Source organism: Podarcis tiliguerta, assembly GCF_965153285.1.
Source record: "Podarcis tiliguerta genome assembly, chromosome: 6".
Taxonomy (NCBI): domain Eukaryota; kingdom Metazoa; phylum Chordata; class Lepidosauria; order Squamata; family Lacertidae; genus Podarcis; species Podarcis tiliguerta.
In genome coordinates this window covers 91,599,340-91,625,721 of record NC_139539.1, presented here as the reverse complement: position 1 = coordinate 91,625,721, position 26,382 = coordinate 91,599,340, and the positions used below count along the sequence as shown (strand labels likewise).

At 44.4% G+C, this 26,382-nt stretch overlaps 1 protein-coding gene across 1 annotated transcript in view; it reads right to left on the bottom strand.

Annotated features, from left to right (window-relative positions):
- Positions 1–16,925, bottom strand: part of LOC310680089 (sterol O-acyltransferase 1-like) — a 33,549-nt gene extending 16,624 nt beyond the window's left edge. Inside the window, exons 1-5 of the mRNA XM_083446350.1 lie at positions 16,606–16,925; positions 10,654–10,791; positions 4,606–4,664; positions 2,007–2,152; positions 1,840–1,899 (exon numbers count right to left, since the gene is read on the bottom strand). Of these exons, the coding sequence (XP_083302476.1) occupies positions 1,840–1,899; positions 2,007–2,152; positions 4,606–4,664; positions 10,654–10,774 (386 nt within the window). The 5' untranslated portion in view covers positions 10,775–10,791; positions 16,606–16,925. The remainder of the gene's footprint in view (positions 1–1,839; positions 1,900–2,006; positions 2,153–4,605; positions 4,665–10,653; positions 10,792–16,605) is intronic.
- Between the last annotated feature and the right edge of the window lie 9,457 nt (positions 16,926–26,382).

Here is a 26,382-nt window from a genome sequence, read left to right as displayed (position 1 = left end):
ACTCCCCAATACTGTTTTTGTATTTTACGTGGAACACTATGCCTGTGGGAAAATGACACAAGTTAACACTAAACCCAGTGCATTTTATACAAAGATTCACAACCTTCACCTAAAGTAGGCGTAGCAAACACGGTGCCCTCCACACTACAACTCCCATCATCCCTAACCACTGGCTATGCTGTCTGGGGCTGATGGGAGATGCAGTCCAGCATCATCTAGAGCAGGCTTCCTCAACCTCGGCCCTCCAGATGTTCTGAGACTACAATTCCCATCATCCCTGACCACTGGTCCTGCTAGCTAGGGATCATGGGAGTTGTAGGCCAAAAAAACATCTGGAGGGCCGAGGTTGAGGAAGCCTGATCTAGAGGGCACCATATTGGCTGCCCCTGACTTAAAGAATGGCGACTTGGAGTTTTACTGACATATTGGGGGTGAAGGAAATAAAATTTAAACTGCAAAATACATTCTGGATTAACATGGCGAAGTCTGGTTTTGCAGCGAGAATTTGTTTGTGTTTTCCATATTTTATTAACAAGATCTAAATAAAAATACACAAAACAAACAAACAAACAAAGAAGCCCAAATGAACGGCCGGCAGAAACAACAGTTTTGGATCAGGAAAGCCCAAACAATTGCCAGAACAGTCGTACCTTGGTTCTCGAACATAATGCGTTCTGGGAGTTCGTTCGACTCCCAGAACCAGTTGAAAACCAAGGTGCAGGTTCTGATTGACTGCAGCAGCGTCCTGCACCCAATTGGAAGCCGTGCCAGAAGTTCAGCTTCCAAAAAAGTCTGAAAACCGGAATACTCAATTCCGGGTTTCGATTGTTTGGGAGCCAATTTGTTCGGGAGCCAAGGCATTTGAGATCCACCGTACGACTGCATTGGAAATTTTGTTCCCAAATCAACAAAATATCTTGGTAGGCGTCTTCTGGAACAAAACAACAACCTGATAGGACCTTCAACTGAGCCAAGTAAAACAACCAATGACATTCTTATCTACCAGAGTTGGAACAAGGCACATCTTAATGCTCGCCTAGACCTTGAGCCTGTGTGCTGCAGGACAGTGTCCCTGAAACGTGATGGATTTCAAGAACGGAGGGGAAACTGGCATTCTGCTCCCAAGGAAAACAGACAAAACTGAAGTGCTTTTCATCAACAATTCTAGGAGACTGGTTTGCTTAGAGCTGGAGTTCCAAGGATGGATAGCTCTAACTAGTACCTGCTCTTCCTCCCAGACTCCTCAAGCAGTAGTACCAAAGTTTAATGTTACATATTTGCATTTGCATCTAAAGCTCTTGCTACACCTTGGAAGAGGAACTCAGGGACAGATGGCCTCCAAAAGGTCCTGGGTGCAGCCTCCAGTTTAAAAGGATCAGGTAAATTGCCATGGGAAAGGCCACTGCAATAAGCATTGGAAAACCACTGCCAGTCAGAGTAGATAATTATGGGCTAGATGGACAGACCAGCCTGGTTCTATTAGGGCACCTGTTTGTCATTGTGAAGCCCTTACTACTAGATAGGCGTAAACTTTATTGGAGAACCAGACCACCCATGAGGAGGCTGGATTGCTTAGCAATAGACACTTCTGGTCTGTAGATCAGTTTCTACAGAACAGAACAGCCATATCCATGTTAGAATTTGGGATGTGCAATAGCCAACTGACTGGAGCACTTAAAAAGATTAGGAATACCTGCTTTCAGTCTACACAGTTTAAAAATGAATGGGATCCACTGGGAGGAAGAAGCAAGATATGAAGATAAGCCACCCACTGGATGAAGGCAATTTTAACTTTAGCAAGGGCACTAGTGGAATTTACAATCTGATTAACATACTCACTCCAAGACAGACTTTCTAGCAACAAAAACTTTTCCATGTTCTGGAGGTGCTCTTGATTCTCTGTGAAAAGAACAAATATTCAGCAGAGTAGTTGTAGTTTTTTTAAAAAAAAGAAAGAGAAATCAACAAATTGACTCTGCTTTAGATTCAGCCAAGAACCAACATACTTGCTTTTGAAGCCACCGTCTTTCTCTGAGCACGCAGCTGGGAAGGCAGGGGGCAAAGACTCAAGCTGCACGGACTTTGCAATCAAGCCATTCACGAATTCTGTAAAGTGGCTGTCGATTCGCTGCATGAAAGCTGGCTTCATTTGCTGATAATATTTGGAGGAAGGAAGGAATAGGAAAGAGAACACCTTAAGTATAATTGTTAAGTATTGCCTATAATTTGCCTGCTAAAATGGCACATTACTCCTTACCTTCAAATGCAAGGCTGACTTCCTAACACCATGCTAACAACAAATCATGAACGTGTCTCATTTCCTGACAACTGACCACATATTCTTGGACCCCAGTCAAAGTCACGGCCAGTGGGGACAATGGTCAGCGCTGATAGGACTTCCTAGTCCAGCAACATCTGGTTCCCCATTCCTGGTTTAAGCCACCTATCAGCAGCCCCCCAAGAATGAGGAAGCAAAGTTGCCAACTGCAGGGCCTTTCTAAGAAAACCATAGTTAGCCTAGCTGCCTCCCATCTTGCTTACAAATAAACTCACTCAACATATCTGACAGAAATCTGACCAGAAAACTGACTTGCTCTGCAGGGGCTTTTTGTTTTGTTTTTGTTATACTAGTCAAATACCAACCGTATGCAAAACACATTCTATTAGGATATAAGACGGCACCATGGTCACCCACAAAATGCTCAGTTCTGGTTAACTCCCCACCATACACACACAGATTCTTTAAAAATGAACAGCTAACAGTTTAATGAAGTTGCTTCAGAGGTGGAGCCCTGGCCAGCAGAACCCAACAAAAAGGTCTCTCACAACTTGGAGGGAAGAATGTCTAAAGAAATTAAACAGGGAAACACATTTCACTTAGGATTTCCCATGCATTTTTAGAAGTTTAGCACTAAGATTGCTTTGATGTGGCATTTTGTTTGGGCGGCAGGGGCAAGGGCAGCAACAGCAGAGAGGAATACTCTTGCACTTCCAGAGTTATTAAAAAACAGAAGCTGAGATGGCTGACATTAAGCAAGAAGAGCAAACAAGTGTGATAGGAAGTTTTTGGGCTGATTTGCTCAGCACAGGGTGTTCACAAAGCACAGAGTGTTTTGGTGTTTTGTTTGTTTGTTCACAAATTAAGGGGCTGATTGATCTGCCATTGCCGCTCCACACAGTCAACAAAGAATGATGCCAAGAGAGAGTGAAAAATAAACAAAGAGAAAGAACCAAGAGAAGGGAAAGCAAGCTACAGAGTTTCTGCTGCACAGGGCAAACAGCACCTAAGGAACAACAAAGTTCTTGCTTTCAATGTAGCCCTTGGAATTTGCCTGAGGAATGAGGTCACCTGCTGTTATCCATTCAAATATTGCAGACACAGCCCCAAAAGGAAAGGACTATGTGTACTTTGTGGCTCCTTTTCCCTGAGGCAGTTGACATGCTGGCAAGACCTGTTGGGCTTCACTGCTGCCCCACCTGAAACTAGGAAGATGTATCCTGCTCTCCTCTATCTGCTCACTACCAGGAAAAAGTCGGTAGGTGGATAAGCCGATTCCCAGGGAAGCTTCTCCACCATCCTCCCACTAATTAACTCCTGATAAGTTCAAAGACTCAAAAGGGTACCCAGCAATAGTTCCAGAGCCACATGTGAATCCTCCCTACAGTCCAAAGCAGTAGCATGCCGGAACAGCCTAACCCCACAGCCTTCCAGTCCCAGTTTACAAAAACATGGATATGCAGCTATTGTGGCTCTAGCTGCACTAAATATGAGCAGCAATGCTTTGGCTAGTGATGGATAGCCAGTCTGTGAGACTTTCTTCTTCTTAAAATAAAAGACTTTTATTTTTCACATACAACAGCAAATATCTGAGAACTTATCTGCTTTCTCATGCACTCACAATTCTCTTTTGTCCTGCTTTTTCTTTTAATGCATTTAAACACACATTTCACAAGATTTCTAAATGCATTTTGATATGCTTTCTTAGCGAAGAGCTGGAATATTTGAGAAAGGTGGAAGTGGGTGAATGGTTTAAGTTTCAATCTGGCCAGGAGGTGCAGATCAGGTTGTTATTGTTGGCATCCATCTGTCTCAAGAGACAATGGAGTGTGCCTCCAGGGACCAAACCAAATCAGGTTATTCATACTGGAATTCACAAAGAATGAATTCCTTAAGCATCTCACTTGCTAACAAACTAGAGGAGGAAAGCAGCCCAGCTGCCTCCTGTGCCCTACAACAGCAGCTGAAGGTTTCTAAGGCATCAGAGAAAAGCATGAACATCTGAAGGGTTGGAGATAATAAAAGCACAAAGGACTGTAATGGTTCAAATAAAATAAAATATCAGAAGCCCTAGTTTTGATATTCTCAGGAAGCATGATTAGATAGTTTAAAAGAGCTCACAGGAAAGTGAGCATTGTTTACGATTTTTGCATTTGAGGAAATCTTTCAGCAGTCCCAGACTCAGTGACTCCCAATTTACAGGATTTAGGATTTCTAACAGGCCCTTACTATGCATAGTAAGGTCACAGATGGGAGTTTGTTTGTTTTTTGCTATCCAGGGATTCCTCCTTGTCAACTCATATTAACTACAATTCCGATAGGTTTACCTCAGCCTCCACCAAAAGTTGCATCTTTCGAGTGACCAAATGGTCAATGTCAACACGACCTAAGAGGAAAAAACAAATCGTTATTGTAATGTAAATGATAAAGACAATAAATACTGGGTATAAGTTTTCCACAAGTATGAAAGGCAAAACAGGAAAAGTATGCAAACTGGAAATTTAAAGTACCGTATATACTCGAGTATAAGCCGATTTTTTCAGCACATTTTTTATGCTGAAAAAGCCCCCCTCGGCTTATACTCAAGTAAGGCGGGCGGCGGCGATGGGACGAGCAGCCTGAAAGCAGCCCTTTCAGTCTGCTTGTTCTTCCTCCGCCACTGCCACCGCCACCAGGCTTATACTCAAGTCAATAGGTTTTCTCAGTTTTTTGTGCTAAAATTAGGTGCCTCAGCTTATATTCGGGTTGGCTTATACTCGAGTATATGCGGTATTTTAAAATCAGTGCTGCAAATAAGTCCACAAAAGTTACTAGCCCCCAAAACTTTCACTTATTCCCCTGCACAGATGTACCTGTATTAGTTGTCCGCTACTGACCAAAAGGAAATACGTACAACCTACTCCAATTTCCCAGGATTCCCTTCCTGGAGTGCATTAAAACTGTAGTTAATTGTGGCAGATCATTTAAACATATCTACCCAAATACTAAAAAAAACCCAGGAGGCGCTAGGGAGGAGGATTCTAGCTTGGCCACCTGCCAGACATCTATATGATTCAACCGTCCATGCAGCGCTTGCCCCCTACACCCTCACGTGGTACAGCCCAGGCACCAGTTCACTAGCCAAGTGAGAGCAAGACGGCAGAGACGGTGCACACAAGACATTCAACTGTGGCAACACGAGTGTACAATGCACAGAAATAAGTTTTTCTGAAAACAGAAACAAAATTGTTTCTGCAGAATTGCAGTTAGATGGTTCTTCTTGACATTCCTCTCATTAAACAAGCATTCAGAAAGGTATGCCTACGCTTTTCTCATAAAATGGCCTGGGGTAGGAAAATCTTTAAATTCAAGACCGAAAAATAAAGAGAACATTCCATGCACCCAGAACGAAGGAGGAGAGTTATGTAAATACATGGTTTTATTTTCAAATTGACAGACCACAATTAGGGCCATCGCTCAGGCTCCCAAAGGTCCTGCTCCCTGGAGACAGGGCCTGAGCTTTCAAACAGGACTGAGCTTACAATAAATAAATAATCGATCAATCAATCCAGGAAAAAAGCCTCTTTTGGCTCACTTCAGACATCACGCCAACCCATGGCTAAGGAAATATAAAGATGGTTTGGCATATTTTTGAGATTGGCAAACCGCAATTAGGGCCATCGCTCAGCCTCCCAAAGGTCCTGCTCCCTGGAGACAGGGCCTGAGCTTTCAAACAGGACTGAGCTTACAATGTTGACTGCTGTGAGGATAGAAAACAGGAACAGCTTGAAAACACAATCTGCCAGCTATGCAAATTCATCATAACTCAATTCATCATTTGAGTTCTAAGCTATGGTTAAAATCCAGTGGTCATCGATATGACAACCCTAAGTGCACGAGTCAGCAGAGGCCATCCCAGGAACCCACAATATTACACACCCACAACCCACACACCGAAACCTGACTTGAAAGCAGCATGTTTCCTATCACAAATGATACAATAGTTTACAAGATGTGCTTTGTCACACAAGACAAAGATAGTGTACAAGATGTGCTTTGTCGTAGGGTGTGTGTAGCAACACAACAATTAATCCACTTTACAGATGTGCCAACAGGTCCAGAAAGATTGGAAAGCCAAAATACATGTAACAAAGTTTTACTCATAGTAGTCCCATTGGACATGGTGAACGCTGGAAACAATCCATTATTTAAGAACTGAGGAAGAATTTGTATTTATTATACTTTAGGACTTTTGTTCATTTGCAGATTCAAAATAAATCCACTGATAAATTCTTATATTTATTCAGATAGGATTTCTACAGTTACTGATGAAGAAATCTCATCATTGCATCTACACCATGGATGGGCAACCTAAGGCCCGCCGGTGGGATAAGGCTTGAGGGACTCGTTTATCCGGCCCATGGTGACCCCCGCCGCCCTGCCCGCTCTTACCGGCGTGGCACGGGGATCCACTTTCAGGTCGGAGCACCGGAAATAGCTTGTGCGTATGTGCATGGGCCTCCTCCGAACCAGATGTGCATTGGAAATAGGCTTGGAGTGCCTGTAAAGGTAAAGGTAAAGGGACCCCTGACCATTAGGTCCAGTCGTGACCGACTCTGGGGTTGCCGTGCTCATCTCGCTTTATTGGCTGAGGGAGCCGACTTACAGCTTCCGGGTCATGTGGCCAGTATGACTAAGCCGCTTCTGGTGAACCAGAGCAGCGCACGGAAACGTCGTTTACCTTCCTGTCGGAGCAGTACCTATTTATCTACTTGCAGTTTAATGTGCTTTTGAACTGCTAGGTTGGCAGGAGCAGGGACCGAACAACGGGAGCTCACCCCATCGCGGGGATTCGAACCGCCGACCTTCTGATCGGCAAGTCCTAGGCTCTGTGGTTTAAGCCACAGCACCACCCGCGTACCTGGAGTGCTGTACGCGTACACAAATGCCATTTCTGCTGCAGATCTGGGTTGGAGGAAGCCCGTGCGCATGCACACAAGCTATTTCCAGTGTTCCTCCGACCCTAAAGTCTGCCGGAAATAGCGTGTGCGACCGCGTACGGGTGTGCACTCCCCCGCCCTCCGCACAATCGTCGCTGGAGATACTGGCCCGAGGCAAAGAAAGGTTGCCGATGCCTGATCTACACCAGCAACCCAGAGAGTACATATAGAATGGGCTTTTGCGCCAGGTCAGCATTAATATGTGCTACATGTCGTGTATATATAATTGAAACTCTGTAATGCAAGACTGCACAGTCAACCTATTGCCAAACTTGGATGGAACCACAGGACAGAAAGTTGAATTGACTAATGTTCTTTCAGATTTGTCAGAAATGAGTGACTAAACCAGCGTGACTGCAGAACCCGTGGTCTATTTTATTATTACATCATCACAAGAAGAAACTCTTGACCTTTCTATCAGTTTAGTGGGCACGTGTTGAATGAAATTCCAGCCCAACTAGTGAAAGGAATATTCATATTACTAAAGGATAAATAAATATCCCTTTTATTAATGAATTTCCCTTTAGCATGGTTTTGAGGTGCTCTTAAGTATGAAAGAAAGTGCAGGGAATGGCTGTGGTTGTGCTTAAACTGCTGGTTTGGTAAATGAAGAACTTGCTATATGAATTATTTAGCTTGCTATATGGGACAAAATGGTTCAAATTGGAAACAATATACTTGGATAAACTCATAATTAAACTGACAAAAAGCAACCAGAGCATCCCATCGGTATTTCTTGTTAGTTATGAAGTTTAAATCATTATAGCAAGGTTATTATTCCAGGTCACATGTCAACTCAGATTATATTCAGATGAACCTCTGGTTACAAAGTTGGTTGGACAGTGTTCTCTAAGCTACCAGCATGAGTTTGACCAGACTGCAGGAGGACAGGAAGACTGGAGTGCCCGAAACAGGTGATGCTGCAGGTCCCTTATTTTGGCTGCTGGTCCCTTATTTTCAAATCTGAAGCTGACAGCTATGGATACAGTGCTAAGGTCAGATTATTAGCACAAGGCAAACACGCTCAGAGTTGGCTGAGTACCAAATTGAAAAGTTACCTGCAACACACAGCATTATCTGAAGGAACATCACAGATCTCTCTTCTTTGCCAAAGTGTTTATAGCGTAGCCCAAGCATTAAGGAAACTCTGGCTTTAATGAGTTATATAAAAAGAGTTACCTATACTTTCTCTTGATATTTGATTAGCTGTTTGTGGTCATTTTAACAATATTTCACTGATGCTAATTTTTAACTGAGGAGTGTATGAAAGCTACTTTAGGAGCCCCCACTGCCTGAAAAGCAGGCTAAAAATAACATAACGATAAATTGTGACGCATGTAAATAGTAATGACAAGCCACTGAACTGATGGGAAAGGCAGGGAGGGAAACGAGAAAGAAAAGTAACTTTCCAAAGAAATGAGCCTGTGTTTAATATTAACCAGCTATGTCCTCTTCCCCCTCAGCTTCAATTTCCCCCTGCACATTCATTCTTCTGACATATCATTTGTGTTTGCAACACTAAGGAATGACCTGGAGTAACCTCCACCTTGGGAAATTACCACGGCCTTGCAAGTCCCGGACTACAAGACAAAGATCCCACATGCTTTCCTCAAGACAGATTAGTCACAGCTGAAACCCAACACTATTTGAGAGAAGGACAAAGGCATTTTCAAAGCCCTTCCAGGAACACATACCCTTGCATATCATCTTTAGTGGTTCACCAGCCCAATCCCCAATCAAACTCCAGGGGCAGAACATTCCGTTTCCATGAAGGCTTCTTTCCACCCAAAACCCAAGAAATGACATAAAACGAGATGCGAACCGAGGCAGATCTTCACATCAGGCTTGGATTTTTTTAACTCATTAGACCTTTTATCCGAACCAAAAAAGGTGCTAAATTAAGAACAGGGCCGCTTAATAATAAGTTAGGCCCACTTAGGAATAAGTGGTCAAATAAATAAATAAATAATCGATCAATCAATCCAGGAAAAAAGCCTATTTTGGCTCACTTCAGACATCACGCCAACCCATGGCTAAGGAAATATAAAGATGGTTTGGCATTTTTTTGAGATTGGCAAACCGCAATTAGGGCCATCGCTCAGCCTCCCAAAGGTCCTGCTCCCTGGAGACAGGGCCTGAGCTTTCAAACAGGACTGAGCTTACAATGTTGAGTGCTGTGAGGAAAGAAAACAGGAACAGCTTGAAAACACAATTTGCCAGCTACGCAAATTCATCATAACTCAATTCATCATTTGAGTTCTCAGCTATGGTTAGAATCCAGTGGTCATCGATTCCCAGGCACCCACAATATTACACACCCACAACACACACACCGAAACCTGGCTTGAAAGCAGCATTTTTTCCTATCACAAATGATACAATAGTTTACAAGATGTGCTTTGTCATACAAGACAAAGATAGTTTACAAGATGTGCTTTGTCGTAGGGTGTGTGTAGCAACACAACAATTAATCCACTTTACAGATGTGCCAACAGGTCCAGAAAGATTGGAAAGCCAAAAGACATGTAACAAAGTTTTACTCATAGTAGACCCATTGAACATGGTGAACACTGGAAACAATCCATTATATAAGAACTGAGGAAGAATTTGTATTTACTGTACTTTGCTCATTTGCAGATTCAAAATAAGTCCACTGATAAATTCTTATATTTATTCACATAAGATTTCTGCAGTTACTGATGAAGAAATCTCATAATTGCATCTACACCAGGGATTGGCAACCTAAGGCCCGCGGGCAGGGAAAGGCTGGTTAGGTGAGTGGACCTCATTCTGCGTAAACAAAGACTTGGTGGAATCCCATCCGATCACAATAAGGGGGCCTGAAGAGCTACTGCCTGTCAGAGAAAGCATTACTGGTCCAACTCAGTAGAAGGCAGTTTCACACCCAGCTTGAATTTGAGTAAACAAGCTTAGCAATGAATGCCAGTATTCACATTTTGAGGCAAATATCTGGTAGCTGTTGAAACAAAAACTACAACACGGATAATTTAGGTATAGATACGTTTCCTAGTCAGGTCATACTAGTTCTCTAGAAGAATCCCCTCCGCTGGCTTCACAAATTTGGCACACAGCTAAAAGAAAAGTAGTCAGGGAACAAATACAGTGCTAAGGTCAAGTTATTAGCACAAGGCAAACACTCTCAGAACTGGCTGAGTACCACGTTGAACTACACCACCAAAGATACATGCACCGAGTTGTAGTCAACAAAGTTTTACTCAGAGTAAACCCACTGAACATGGTGAACACTGGAAACAATTGGATTCATATTTACTTCAGATCTTTTGTTCACATGCAGATTTAAAATCATTTCACTGCTTATCATTTCATCTGCTAAATCAGGTAAGATCTCTGCAGTTACGGATGAAGAAATCTCACCATTGCTTGATTGTGGGATAGACCAGTCTGCTTCATGCCTCTTTGACAAGTCTTCTTTCTCTTCTGCAGTCTCATAAGTTGATCGGCGATTCCTTACGGAGATATTTTCTTCACCCACCATGGTGTCAGGCTAACGCACTGCAGAGGAGAAAATTTACTTGTATGAAGTACTTCAGCTTTTTATGACTATGCACTTATCATTCTTTATTATATGATGTATAATTATAAACATTCTAAGAAGCACAGCGCTTCTTTCTTTTACAAAACAAGTCCCTAGGCCTCCTGGCTGCCAGAAAATATTTCTCAATACACCACTTCAGACTGATGAAAGTTGTGAAAGTAGAGGATAGAGTTTGTTCAAAACCACAAACTGTTCCCTTCACTCTCTGAACCAGCCTCTCTCAATCTTGGTTGGGTCCCCAGATGTTGCTAGACTACAACTCCCATCATCTCTGACCACTTGTTTTCCTAGCTAGGAAGACTGGGACTTGTAGTCTAACAACATCTCAGGATGTATGGTTAAAAAGGCTGCCTTAAACATGCATCTTTCAAAAGACTTGTTCCGGTTGAGTATTAATGAAGGTAAAAGTTGCAGGAAATGTTTTCTGACCTGATCTTTGTTCCTTTAATGCCGTCAAAGGAAATCTTCCATAAAGGTAAGATTTCACCATTTGCAGCCCTTGCGTTTAAGGTGAGATGTCAGTTTAGAGGGATAAATCACACATACACAGCACTTTTTTGCCGCCAGTTGTGATGTTCCTTGCTTAATAAGCAAAACGTGAACAACCCCTTTGCCCAAGCTACGATTAAACCATAAAACATCCAAATAACGATAGTTTTTGTCACGGCTAAAATGGCCGCTGTTTCTTTAATGCGAATAAAGCTGGGTCAGCATGACTCAGCGGCCAGCAGCAGGTTGTATATATATATATAAAGTGAAAAATGTTAGTTTGTGCTGAGGCTGGTGTTTGGGTTGGTTGGTGCTGGTGTCTATTCTTATTCAGTCGTGTTTTGCACAAGGACTTTTAAGAATAAAACTCTGCAAGGATATTCTCGTGGACTCTTTTTGTGCCGACAAGGAGACTGAGGAGATAAAGGGAGGTCAGAACCCTTTCCTTCTTCTTTTTTGCTTTTTACAAACACTGACAGTTTTCTATCTCATCCAAATAAGAAAACTATAGTTCCCACCTCAGAACACACCGGGATATTAATTAAGTCAAAGTTTGACACTAGTTTAATAAGCTGGTTTGTTCCAAAGCTGGCAACCAGAGTTTCCTAGTTCAGATAAAACCAGAAAATGTGATTAACTAAAGGTTTCCAGCTTTGTTAGCTCTTACCACAAAAGGAGAAAACAAGTTATTGACATGCATATTTGGTCACTGTCTCACCTTCCCTACCATAGGAAAAGTACAGCAGGTCCCCTATAGGCAATTTTTACTTGTCACGTGCAATCAGGCAAATGGTTTACTGCAAGCCTATTTAAGAGTCGTGCTTTATGCTTATGATAGATGTCAAACTCCATTCAGCAGACTCTCAACACTTATCTGCAAGTATTATTATTCAAAATAGTTTACCAAGCATCAATTAATCATTTTAGAAACTTGAGGTCAAAACAAGATTCTATATCTAACCAAGTCACACTGGCCATAGACCCACTGAAATCAACGGTTACGACTGACTTTTAAGTCTGTTGATTTTAATTTGTCTTCTCAGAGTCAGGTTTATCTGCATTTTATTTTTTTTAAAGACTCCCTTAAACAATATTTTAAGAAAAATAAAAGCTGTCAATGTGGAACGTTCCTCAGCCCAGTTTCATCAAAACCACTTCCCTTGGATGTCAGGCTATAGCACAAGGTGGCCCCTGATACGGAAGGGGGGGGCATGCCTTCTTCACCTTCTTCTTCGCTACAATATATCCATTTATTTCCAATTGTCAATGTCAACAGGGACTAAAATCTATAAAATTCATAGAAAATCAACGTGCCAATTTGCTCAATTTCTCTAGGACTCCATGACACCTTCCCTGTACTCCATAATCCCTCAAGCAAGGTGTCAAGACCCTAATCCTGTCAAATCACTCTGCCAAGCCTTTCCTCCGGGCAATGCCAGGTGGCAGACTATGCATACATGGACCATTGTCTTCTCATCACTGGTACTCAGGATGTGCTTATCTACGCATATCTCCAGCTCTGCATATTCCCCCCTCCCTCCTCCATATGTTAATCCTGTGTAACCCAACCTCTTCTTAATGTAGTCATGATGTAATCTGTGTAACCCAACCTCTTCTTAATATATTCATGATGTAACTGGGATGTATTTTGCACTGTATTCTGGGACATGGAGGGAAGTTTCAAAAGTTCATGTCACCCCTTTCTCGCTGTTCAATCTTGCCTTGAACCTGTTGCGCAATAAACTTGGATCTTCTGCAGTTTGCTCCTGTCTCTGGCTGAGCTCATTTTCCTCTGCAGGGACCCGCGGACTTAGTCCGACGAGCTGGGTGGCAGAGCAGCCTCGCACCCAGATTTTACCGTAACACCCCACTTACTACTAATGTAGCCATACATTAAGAAGATAAAACAATGGTCCATCTGACTAACCACAATACCTACAGACATTCACTTTACACAGAAAATCCAAGGGCAATAACTGAGCTTAAAGGAGTTTTTGCATGCCTCACAGCTTTCCGTTCAAACAACAAGATGTTGGAGATACAAAGGTGCCACTAGCCATTTCTACCTGCACTCTTACTTCACACTAGGCTACCAGCAACTAGGGTGGGAAGAGGGATTTATATTTGGAAAACAGCATGTGAGAGCCCTCCATCCTCTGGTGGTGGTGCTTCGACCAGAAGCTGAAACCATAGCCCCATTTTAAAATGCAGGATATACTGTATTTTTCGCCCTATAGGACGCACCAGCCCATAGGACCTCCCGCCGGGCTTGCAAGACTTGTGGATAGCTTCCTGAAGCCTGGAGAGCGAGAGGGGTTGGTGCGCACCGACCCCTCTCGCTCTCCAGGCTTCAGCGAAAGCCTGCATTCGCCCCATAGGACGCACACACATTTCCCCTCCATTTTTGGAGGGGAAAAAGTGCGTCCTATAGGGCGAAAAATACGGTAAATGGATGGATGCATACATAAATAAAACAGGAGGACCCAACCACAGATCTCCTGGTGCCGTGTGGAATTTTGCATCCCTTCTGGAAATTCACTGTGCTGTCTAGTTCAGGATGGATTCAATTCAAGACCAATTATTATAATTATAAGCATTATGTAGCCATCAAAATAACATTTTAGAATATTCAAAATACTTCACATACATTTTCTTGCTCCTATTCTACAACCTTTTAAGGTAGGTCAGTATTATTATCCCATGTCTTGCATATGAGAAGTGAAGGGCAAGAGACTGATGATTGTCTAAGGTTCCAAACTAAGCTCATGACAGGCCCAAGATCTATACCAGGGATTTCCTGACCCAGTTCAGTTCCATGGTCACTACAACACCACACCAGCTCAGCATTAGTTGATTTAATTAAAGTTTCTCATTTGTAATTCAGATGCTTCCTACATAGAAGGAAGAAAACTTTGAACTCCCCTGCCTTGAATTCAAATTTCATTTAAAGCAGCTTTGTTTTAAAACAAGGAAATTTGACTATAATTTAATTTTTAAGAGCCACAAAAGTCTACTTTTAAGGCATTTCAAAGATTTGAGATTACTCCAATTTGATGCAGAGCCTAGATTAGACCATTTGGATTTTTCAGTCAATCAGAACCAGAGAAGTTGAAAGAACTCCAGGAAACCTGCATATTTGAGAAACAAGGGAGGGGTAAGTGTAACAGAATGCACTGGTAGTCATAGGGTGCCATGTGATCAAACCACAAAAAGATGTGACAGTGTATAATTTAGAAACAAGATGAATTTCCAAATGACTAAAACAGGTATAAAAAGGACAACTGCTGGCCACCACCTCAGAAACATAGAGGAACTTTTAAAGGAGAAGGAGGGGCATGGGTCTCAAAATCTACTGCTTCCGGGGATTTACAATCACAAAGAGGGTTTGAACTCCAGGAAAGCAAAATTAATCTAGATCTTAGGATAGCAGTCCTTAAGAAAATGGGCAGGAACATTTGTAGAATCACCTAACCTATAAATTCCTCTGTGGAAAGGGAATGAGCATTTTGCGGCAGATTTTTGAAGAACCCCTTTCAGAGGTTCAGTTCCCACTCATGAGCTTCTCTAGTTTTCCACTGTATGAAAACTCTTTACAGTGGTACCTTGGTTCTCAAACACCTCGGTGCTAAAACAACTTTATTTTGCCGTTTTTGTGGCTTTTTTGTTTTGTTTTTGTGACTGTGTGGAACCCAGTCCAGCTACTGATTGACTGTGTGACTGCAGTACATTGTTTATTGCCTTCATTTTATGGATCAATGGTCTCGTTAGATAGTAAAATTCATGTTAAATTGCTGTTTTAGGGGTTGTTTTTAGAAGTCTGGAACGGATTAATCCATTTTGCATTACTTTCTATGGGAAAGCATGCCTTGGTTTTGGAACACTTTGGTTTTGGAACGGACTTCCGGAATGGATTAAGTTTGAGAACCAAGGTACTACTGTACTTCAGCCAAGATCTAGATTATAACTTCTCCAGACATCTCTTTTATCAATGTGTCTCCAGCCCATCAGCTTTGAACTGCATTTGTGACCCAGCAGCAAAGCATTCCTTATTACTCTTGCCTTCTCCAGTGTCTCTCACCTCCTATCCTTCTGGGACCCTCCCAGGGTCAGAGATATCTAATGGTTTGGAATCCAGGACCTCTAACCCACCCCAGGGTCCTCCTGAGAAAGAAAGGGAGCATCTTAGGTATCCCGTGCCCCCACTCATGACCCTTAAAGAGGAATAGATTAACAGTGCATAAGCTGTCTTGGAATAGACACATGAAGTGTTATCCTCAGTTTGGCATTCAGAGAGAAAGTGTGGTAAGCAGTGGGCTAAACTGGCAACGAAATGCAAAAAAACCACAGACTGCCGGCAACTGAATTAAAGCTTGGATCAAATCAGCACAGACTGTATTTTCTGCATTGCTTCGTCATTTGATGCCACTGCTTATCTTCAGTCTGGGAAATGATAGGAGCAGTTCACACCTGATAAAAAGTGGCCTCTGTTGTCCGGTCCGGCAAGCCTCTCCCACCATAAATATGTTACTTTTTAAGGTGCCACCAACCGGCTGCTGTTTTCCCTCTTTTCATCGCTGCCTAAGTTTTCTCCCTCCCCTCTGTGACATCTTCCCCACACTGGGTACACAATCATTCATTTCCGAACCGCAACCTCTTGGGAGGAATCAACCTTAAAAAATAACCAAAAAAGCCCCCACTGAGCTCTTGTTCTATAAAGCTTAAACTACGTAAATAATTCTCCAAGGCGGGTGGAAAAAAGGAAGCCCTTTGCCCCGGTTTCCCCCTAGCCGTTTCTGCCTTCCATGCCTCACTCCGAGTAAATCCGCATCCTCCATTGAGCTTCCTGTTCCAAAGGACCACATGAGCTCGCTATGGGCCGTGCACGAAAAACGAAGGTGCGGGGATCGGAAAACCTTGAGAACTCTCGCGGAAACCTCGCGAACTCGCCAGACCCCTGATCCTCGTTTGCACACTGATTTGGCCAACTAATCCCCCTGGATCCAACGTGGCTGACTCGTGAGTAAAGAGAGGGGGGCAGGCGGCAAATGCCCTTCTAGATTCCCGGTGGCGCGCGTGGGCTCAGCCTTTACGCACGAGAAGGAGAGGAGGAAGGGGCGGCCAACGGGCTCCCTTCGCCCTTCTCCCCCTCCCCGCACGCCATCGCTTCCTTTCGACGACGACCGGGGGGGGGGTTCAGGAGGGGTACCTGCGCCCCCTCTCCCGGCCCTTGCGCTTCACCCCACTCCGAGTGCCTCCATCACCGGGATCCCCGGCGCGCCTACCTGCGTTTCCGCGTCTCTTCTCCAGCCTGCGCCGTCGCCTCCAGCTCCGGCTTTTGCAGCTCCCCCCGCGGCGGGGAAGGGCAGGAGCGGCCGCTATATGGCTGGGTTCCTCCTCCGCCTTCGTCACGGCGGGCCGGCGAAAGGGGAGGCGGAGGGAACAGGAAACGGCGCTGCGCATCGGCAGGAGGCTCCGGCTACTGGCCGGCCCGAGGGAGCCTTTGGCGGTGTCCGCGCACGTGTTGCCGGGGGAGGTGGCGCTTTCCAAGGGCAGGTCGCCGCGCGGTCTCTTCTGGCAACGCAAAACCAGAAATCCCTGCGTAAGGTTGGGGGAGAAGAGCGCGGGTGGTGACACATTTTTTTTTGTGCCGCCCTCGTTTGGGTTGGTTCTCTCTCTGTGTTCATTAATTAATTTTCCGTATGCTGTAATAATAATAATAATAATAATAATAATAATAATAATAATAATAATAATAAATTTATTTATATCCCGCCCTCCCCAGCCGAAGCCAGGCTCAGGGCGGCTAACAACAATAAAACAGTACAAAAGTACAGCACAAACAACACTCTAAAATCATTCATTATAAAATTAATTAATTCAAGCCACTGGCAACCATTGGGCCAGAGCTCCGTGAAGATTGCCGAGGGAGGGAGTCAGGCTGTGCCCTGGCCAAAGGCCTGGTGGAACAGCTCTGTCTTGCAGGCCCTGCGGAAAGATGTCAAGTCCCGCAGGGCCCTGGTCTCTTGTGACTGAGCGTTCCACCAGTTCGGAGCCACGGCCGAAAAGGCCCTGGCTCTAGTTGAGGCCAGCCTAACTTCTCTGTGGCCTGGGACCTTCAAGATGTTTTTATTTGAAGACCGTAAGTTTCTCTGTGGGGCATACCAGGAGAGGCGGTCCCGTAGGTACGAGGGTCCTAGGCCGTATAGGGCTTTAAAGGTTAAAACCAGCACCTTAAACCTGATCCTGTACTCCACCGGGAGCCAGTGCAGCTGGTATAGCGCCGGGTGAATGTGATCTCGCAGCGAAGACCCCGTAAGGAGTCTCGCTGCAGCATTCTGCACCCGCTGGAGTTTCTGGGTCAGTCTCAAGGGCAGCCCCACGTAGAGCGAGTTACAATAATCCAGTCTGGAGGTGACCGTCGCATGGATCACAGTGGCTAGGTCAGGGTGAGAGAGGTAAGGAGCCAACTGCTTAGCTTGGCGGAGATGGAAAAATGCCGCCTTTGTTGTAGCTGCAATCTGCGCCTCCGTGGAAAGGGAGGTGTCGAAGATTACACCCAAACTCTTAACGGACGGTGCTGGCACTAATTGCACCCCCGTAAGAGATGGGAGTTGCCCCCCCCAATCCCATATCGTCCCGTCCCAGCCACAGGACCTCTGTCTTCGAAGGATTTAGCTTCAACCGGCTCCCACGTAACCATCCAGCCACAGCTTCCAAACATCTGGCCAGTGTGTCTGGGGCCGAGTCAGGATGGCCATCCATCAACAGATAGAGTTGGGTGTCATCAGCATACTGATGGCAACCCAGCCCAAAACTCCGGACAAGCTGGGCGAGGGGGCGCATAAAGATGTTGAAAAGCATCGGGGAGAGTATCGCACCCTGAGGTACTCCACACACCAACATTTGTAGTCAACATTTGAAGTTTCTCTCTCTTTTTTCTTTTCCTTCTCCTTCTGCGATGAGGCTACATTTTAATATTTTAATGTTTCAACATTTTAATGTATTTTCATTTTGTTTTTAAGTTGTAATCATTCAACTTGTTTTTATTATTGCTTGTAACCGCCCTGAGCCTGGCCTTGGCTGGGGAGAGCGGAGTATAAATAAAAATTACTACTACTACTATTATTATTATTATTATTATTAAAGTCTCACACTGAATGTAACCGATCCAGAGAAAAGATTCTTGGACCAGAAAATAGAGACAATGCGCACTTTTCTAACACAATAAATCTCTGGGGCTTTGTTGATGGAGGTGAGCACTGATGGGGGAAAACATATTCACCTCCACTGCCTATACCCTGAATTTGTGGGAGGGTAATAATAATAATAGGGACACGGGTGGCGCTGTGGGTTAAACCACAGACTTGCCGATCAGAAGGTTGGCAGTTCGAATCCCTGCGACAGGGTGAGCTCCCGTCGCTCGGTCCCTGCGTCTGCCAACCTAGCAGTTCGAAAGCACGTCAAAGTGCAAGTAGATAAATAGGTACTGCTCCAGCGGGAAGGTAAATGCGTTTCCGTGCGCTGCTCTGGTTCGCCAGAAACGGCTTAGTCATGCTGGCCACATGTACGCTGGCTCCCTCGGCCAGTAAAGCGAGATGAGCGCCGCAACCCCAGAGTTGGTCACGACTGGACCTAATGGTCAGGGGTCCCTTTACCTTTAATAATAATAATAATAATTTATATGTCACCCATCTGACTGGGCTGCCCCAGCCACCCTGGATGGCTTCCAGCAAATTTAAACATCAAACAAAGTAAAACATCAAACATTATGAATCCCTGTGACCAGGTGGGGGCAGAGGAAGGTAAATAACAAAAAATGGCTGGGTGCCTGGATTCAAATTGTGGGCCTAAACTCACTCTCCAGCAGGGGAGAGCCCCAGTAGCAGAGTTTAAACTCACAAAAGTAAAGCAGCAGTGTACCATGGGAATGTGGGCTATGAGACCCTTTTCATATCCTGTTTAGTTGCATCCAGCACTGCCCCTGTTGCAATGAACAGACCACACACTGCTAAGTAAGTTAAAAATGCTTTACTTACAGATTCAAAGGTCAGATTCATGCATTTATCCAAGCAGCAGCAAAGCGAACACAGGCAGAATACCTTTGGGTAGAAAATACAGAAAGATGATTTCAAACATGCGCTCTAAGCTTGGACATGTTTTCCTTTGTCAGTTACATGGAGAAAGAGAGGAAGAGGAAGAAGTTCCACTTCCTTATGAAGAAAAGGGGGTGTGGCCCACTTAAGACAAGGGAAAGAACTCCGTGGTCTTAGCCCCTTCATATACTAACCAGTTGTCATGCAGTTATGCTTGACTGCAATTTCCCACATAATTCTGCCACTGTAGAAGTACTCTACCACCCAGCTCATTCCATTGTATTCTTTCTATGAAGCTCTTCTAACGAATCTTGTTAGAAGGAGGGAGAAGAATATGTAGAGAAAGTGAATACAGAGAGCCTTTTTCTTTCACTTGGGGTCATCCAGTGACGCTGAATGTCGGCCAGTTCAGGACAGACAAAAGGAAATATTTCTTCACACAGCCATCATTGCACTTCATAACTGTCCCACGGTAATGGCCAGCAACCTAGGTGGCTTTAAAAAAGGATTGGGTAAATTCATGGATGATATGGCTATCAACAGCTCCTAGCCACAGTAGCTCTGTTCTCCCTCCCCTGTGACAGACGGTATGTCTCTGAATGCTAGTTGCTGGAAATCACAGGTGAGGAGGGGACTGGCGCACTCAGGTTCTGCTTGCTGGTTTCCCACAGACATTTAATTGACCACTGTGAGAACAGAGTGCTAGATTAGATGAGATCTTGGTCTAATCCAGAAGACTCTTCTTATGTCTTAGGGCAGTGGGGGGGGGGGCTGAGGGAGCCGTGCCCCGGGAACATTTTTTTGAAGGGGTGCGACCAGGTGCCCCCACGACAGCCTCCCCCACCGGAGCCTGAATCAACCAAACACTGCCAGCCACAGCTCCACTGCACTCAAGCCTGACCCGGGGATGGAGAGAGGAGAGTCATGGCAATGTTGCTGCTCACACTCATCAGATGTGGTGTGCCAGACTCCACCGCTGCTTAGGGAACGATTTCAGAAAACAATGAGTGGATTAAAGTCTGGTTTTGACAGTGCCAAGAAAGTTATTTACATATCAGTTATGTACTTAGCAGGACGTGGGTGGCGCTGTGGGTTAAACCACAGAGCCTAGGACTTGCCGATCAGAAGGTCGGCGGTTTGAATCCCCATGACGGGGTGAGCTCCCGTTGCTCGGTCCCTGCTCCTGCCAACCTAGCAGTTTGAAAGCATGTCAAAGTGCAAGCAGATAAATAGGTACCACTCCGGCGTGAAGGTAAACGGCGTTTCCATGCGCTGCTCTGGTTCACCAGAAGTGGCTTAGTCATGCTGGCCACATGACCCGGAAGCTGTACACCGGCTCCCTTGGCCAGTAAAGCTAGATGAGCGTCGCAACCCCAGACTGGATCTAATGGTCAGGGGTCCCTTTACCTTTTATCTACTTAGCTTCTCCAAAAGATACTCCAAGTGGAAGCTATTCCCTCGTCAGCATTCCTTATGCTTCATTTCTGTCACCCACTATGGGGAACCACTGCTCATTTCAAACTGAAACAGGCACGTTTTGCTGTTGATGCATGAGGAGTACTGCAGAGGTTGTTATTGTCCCTATACTGCATTTTTAGTACGCAAAATTTGTTTCAGAAACCTCAACTTAAATCCTAGTTATTTGTTTCCATATTGCCACCCGGGTGGGAGCAGCCTGTTTCACCGCCTGAGGCAAAATGGGGAGGTGCCAGCTGGTTGCTGGCTGCCTTACCAGGGGGCATGTGACGCATGTTGCTATCACAAACAAAAAGCTACCACGTTGCACAACAGCATGTATGAGAAAGGAAAGATGGGGACAGTCTCATACAACTTTTCAGGGTTGCCTTGTTTCCTCTTCCTCAGTGTGTATCTAATAGCAAAATCAAGATCAGCTCCAAAGCTGGAAAGAACTCCTGTAACTTTATTAAGAAATATAGAATGGGGGGCTTCTGCAAGTGCTGTTTTTCCATTTCAAGATGCAACACTTATAGCTCAGTGGTAGAGCCTCTTAGGGCATTCCAGTAGAAAGTGTACCAGGTTCTCCACCTTCAGGTATGCAGCTGAGCAACATCCAACAACCTCATAGGTAAAGGTAAAGGGACCCCTGACCATTAGGTCCCATTGTGGCCGACTCTGGGGTTGCAGCGCTCATCTCGCTTTATTGGCCAAAGGAGCCGGCGTACAGCTTCCAGGTCATGTGGCCAGCATGACTAAGACACTTCTAGCGAACTAGAGCAGCGCACGGAAACACCGTTTACCTTCCTGCCGGAGCGGTACCTATTTATCTACTTGCACTTTGAGGTGCTTTCGAACTGCTAGGTTGGCAGGAGCAGAGACCGAGCAACAGGAGCTCACCCCGTCGCGGGGATTCGAACCGCCGACCTTCTGATCAGCAAGTCCTAGGCTCTGTGGTTTAACCCGCAGCGCCACCCGTGTCCCTAACAACCTCACACTTGGCACCATAATGTTCCCTTAACCTCCAACAACTGTAAAGTGTTCACTCTGCATTTGGGAAAAAGCCATTTCAACTCGTATCAGGGAATAGAAGAGAACTATTGCCCAGGAGGAATGGCAAAACATTTTTTATATCCTTTTGGAGCGACACCTGGTCACAACATCAGTCATTCTCACAGGTGCCATCACAGCCCCTTGTAATCAAGTGGGATAATGAAAGACCCGGCTTAGAAATAAATGGGCCCCTCAAAGCTGCCCACGAGTTCTCCCCCATGTCCTCAGATGCCCATGAAATTAGGGGTGAAACCAAATGGAAAACTTTCTTGAGCCAAAAGATAATGGCCACCTTTTGAATCAAAATTCCTGTTAAAAAGTAGGGTGTCTCTAACCAACTGCCTTACGAGTAGATCTAGGTAGCCCCCAAAGCTCTAGATAAGTTATGATATGCCGATTCCAATACAGTGGTACCTCGGGTTAAGTATTTAATTCGTTCCGGAGGTCCGTACTTAACCTGAAACTGTTCTTAACCTGAAGCACCACTTTAGCTAATGGGGCCTCCTGCTGCCGCCACGCCGCCGGAGCATGATTTCTGTTCTCATTCTGAAGCAACGTTCTTAACCTTTGGCTTCAACCAGAGCCAGGGCCTTTTCAGCACTGGCTCCGGCCTGGTGGAACGCTCTGTCTCATGAGACCAGGGCCCTGCAGGATCTGATTTCTTTCCGCAGGGCCTGTAAGACAGAGTTGTTCCGCCTGGCCTTTGGCTTGGAGCCAATTTGATTCCCTCCCTCCCTCTCTTTCTTTTTTCTTTTCCTTCTCCTCCTGCGATGAGGCTACATTTTAATATTTTAATGTTTCAATATTCTAATGTATTTTAATTTTGTTTTTAAGTTGTAATCATTCAACTTGTTTTTATTATTGCTTGTTTGCCGCCCTGAGCCCGGCCTTGGCTGGGGAGGGCGGGGTATAAATAAAAATTATTATTATTATTATTATTATTATTATTATTATTATTAACCTGAGGTACTGTTTCTGGGTTAGCGGAGTATGTAACCTGAAGCGTATTTAACCTGAGGTACCACTGTACTGCCAACACAAGTGCCCCATATTACATCTGGGAGAATAGTTTAGTTTTACAAAGCTCTAACAGGACAACAAACTTGCCACCCGATCCTTCTGAAAAATAGCATTACAGTTACACTGGCTGTGGCTGATGTGGCTTTCAAATGTGCAAACCAAGAACCAGAGCTTTTAAACATCGCACCCAGTAATTTATACATATCAGATTGTTCAAGCAGCTGGCTACCTGATTGCCCCCAATATTTCTTCCTCCATGTAATTTGGCCGACCAGTGTCAAATATATCTGTGTTATCAACCACTCTTTCTTGCAAATGGAGCCTGTAATTATTTTAATTATCATTGTCCAAACTTTTTGACATTTCCTTTCCGTCTGGCTTCACTGTTTACAATTCACCACAACTAGTGTCTCTTTGTGTATAATTTCTCAGTCCTTAGCCTTCCCCATACAGATCATTCTTCTGTGCGTTTGCTAATCCTTTCCCACAAAAGCTGGTATATGAACATTTTGTCCCTGACTGAATGTTTTCCTGAGCGTTTGGAATAGTCATGGACACGAGCGTAATGTTCATGGCCACAAGTACAAGATGTTATTTATGCTGCCCTTCAGTTAAAAACTCCAAGGGCAGCTCACAAATTCATACAACACAACGCACACACGGTTTTGAAACTCAAGAGGCACAGAACAAAAGAATAATAAAGTGAGTGGGATCCCTGGGCACAATCAGTTAAAGACAGCTTTAGTGGTATGTTAAAAGGCCTGGCAGCTGCACAAATGTTACTAGACCAGAGATGGAAAGAAGACAAAGTCCCTCCTAGAGAGGAATGGCAAACTAAGCTGTTGGATCATGACGAAATGACAAAACTGATCGGAAAGCTCAGGAACCAAGAAGACCAAAACTTCAATAAAGAATGGGGGGAAATTATAATTTATCTAGGACAGGGGTCAGCAACCCGCGGCTCCGGAGCCGCATGTGGCTCTTTTACACCTTTGCCGCTGCTCCGGGGCGGATACTAGTGATGGGAGGAGGCGCATTGTGCGCCCCGACACTCCCCACTGTGGCGGGCGCTGTACTGGCTGTGACGTCGCATGGGGGCGGTGCGTGCGTTAGTCACGCACCGTCCCGACGCCACCTTCCCACCCGCGTCAGATCGCGGCTCCGGAGATATATTTGTTTTAAATGTCGCAATGGTTTTGCGGCTCCCAGTTTTTTTTTCTTCGGAAATGGGTCCAAGTGGCTATTTTTGTCTTAAAGGTTGCAGACCAGTGGCGTAGCGTGGGGGGTGCAGGGGGGGCTGGCCGCACCGGGCGCAACATCTGGGGGGGCGCGCTCGCACTCGCAGCTCTCTGCCCCTACCTGGCTCACTCACTCTCACTGCAGTGCTGGCTGTGCGAATCCGATCCGAGCCGGCGGATCGGAGAGAGAGCGAGGGACTATCTGGGGGAGGGACAGTGCGGTGGGGGGGTGCAAATTACTTGCCATGCCCCGGGTTAGGGGGCGCAAATTACTTGCCTTGCCCCGGGTGCTGACAACCCACGCTACGCCACTGTTGCAGACCCCTGATCTAGGAGACCACTGTAAGCAAACATTAACAGGATTGCAATAACAGTTGTAATGTAGCAAATATTACGGACAAAATGGAGAGACATAAAATATGGATTATGAAATAATATGCAGTTGAAAAGGTTGACAATAGGACCCATAGAGGGGAAGGTGGGAAGTCCAGAGATTCAGAAAAATCTCTAAATATGGATATGTATTTTGTATTGTTATAAATCAGTATTTGTAAAACCAAATAAAAATTATTTCAAAGAAAGAAAAAGACCTGGCAAATAAATAATTTGCCTAGCACCTCTGTCTACGGATCACAGCGGATTCAAACTATGTACAACACTCTATTATATAGATTTTCAACCACCAGAGGTTATCTTTTGGTTCTTGCATGGGCATAGCCGGGGGGGCAAGGGGCGGCTGCCCCCCAGATCAATAAAAATCAATACAAATCTGAGGTTCCCCCCCCCCAACAAAAGCCTGCACTCCCAACAAAAATCCTGGCTACGCCTTTGGGTTCTTGTGTGAGGTAAAAATCAGATGCTTGGAGACTCAAACAGAAGTTGAGCAAGTAAGAAAGATTTCTTTGACAGAGCACAGTGGCTAAAACAAGGAATATTTTAGGAGACAATGTTCTTTCAGGAAACAGTTAGCCTATTAATGATTATACTAAATTGGCGGGAAGAATGGCAGATGAAGCTGATGGGCTACATGGAAATGGCGGAAATGACTGGCAGAATCCGAGACCAGGGAGAAGAGTCGATGGAAGTAGATTGGAAAAAAATTAAAGTATATTTACAGAAATATTGCAAAATTAATGAATGTTAGAAGAATACTGGAATGAAGCTATATGGTTTTAGCAGAAATGTTATAAAGAATTAAGCAAAAACTGATTGTTAATGGGCTAAAGTGGAAAATTTAAAGCTAGATTGTGTTAAGATAAATTATAGAACAAAAATTGAGAAAGAGGGAAAGGATTTGCTGAATTAGCTAATCTGAACTAGAATACAAAAAAGGGAGGTGTGAGGAAGTCGAGGAAACAAGTAAATGAAAGATAAAGATATGGAATTTGGATGTGTTTTTAAATGTTTTCGTTTTTTCTTGTTGTTTTGATGTACTGTTTTTTCTTTCTATTTTTGATGTATTGTTTGTTTAAAAAAATTCATTGTTTTTTTTGTCTCATACTTTCTTTCTGTAACTATAAAACTATAAAACTTCTAATAAATATTATTAAAAAAAATTATTATACTAAATTGAATGGATATGACAAGCACAGCTTCTTTTAAACTTCAGTTGCTTATGTTCCGTTATTACGTTTCAGGTAGATGCTGCAGGCTTCTAGACCAGATGGTAAAAAGCTCAGCTTATTTCCAGTTATTTTATTCCGACTATTATTTATTGAATATATATACCGCCCTATACCCTCACGTCTCAGGGTGGTTATTACACTTGACTTCAGTTCCCTCAGTTGTTGGATAGGTGTTACAGATTCATACTTTGGTTTCTTAGGCAGCCTTTTGACATTCACACTTCCTGATGTAGCCTTTTTAGCCTCGGGTGAGAAGAGCTTTGCGCCCGGGACAGGGAAATGGGAGTCAACAGACACTCAAGAAATAGTTTCGGAGAAAAAGCTTTATTTCTACCATCCGGGGTGGCAGAAGGAGCAAGATTCACAAAACAAGCGATGTGAAATTGTTTAGGTATGCAGTGACAGCAGCAAGAATTTTGATGGCCCAGAAATGGAAGCAGGAAGAAATGCTGACCAAGGAAGAATGGAGAATGAAGTTGATGGAATATGCAGAGATGGACAAATTGACTGGGAAAATAAGGAACTGGAATAAATTTACAGAATATATCAAAAATGTATGTGAGGAGCAACTAACG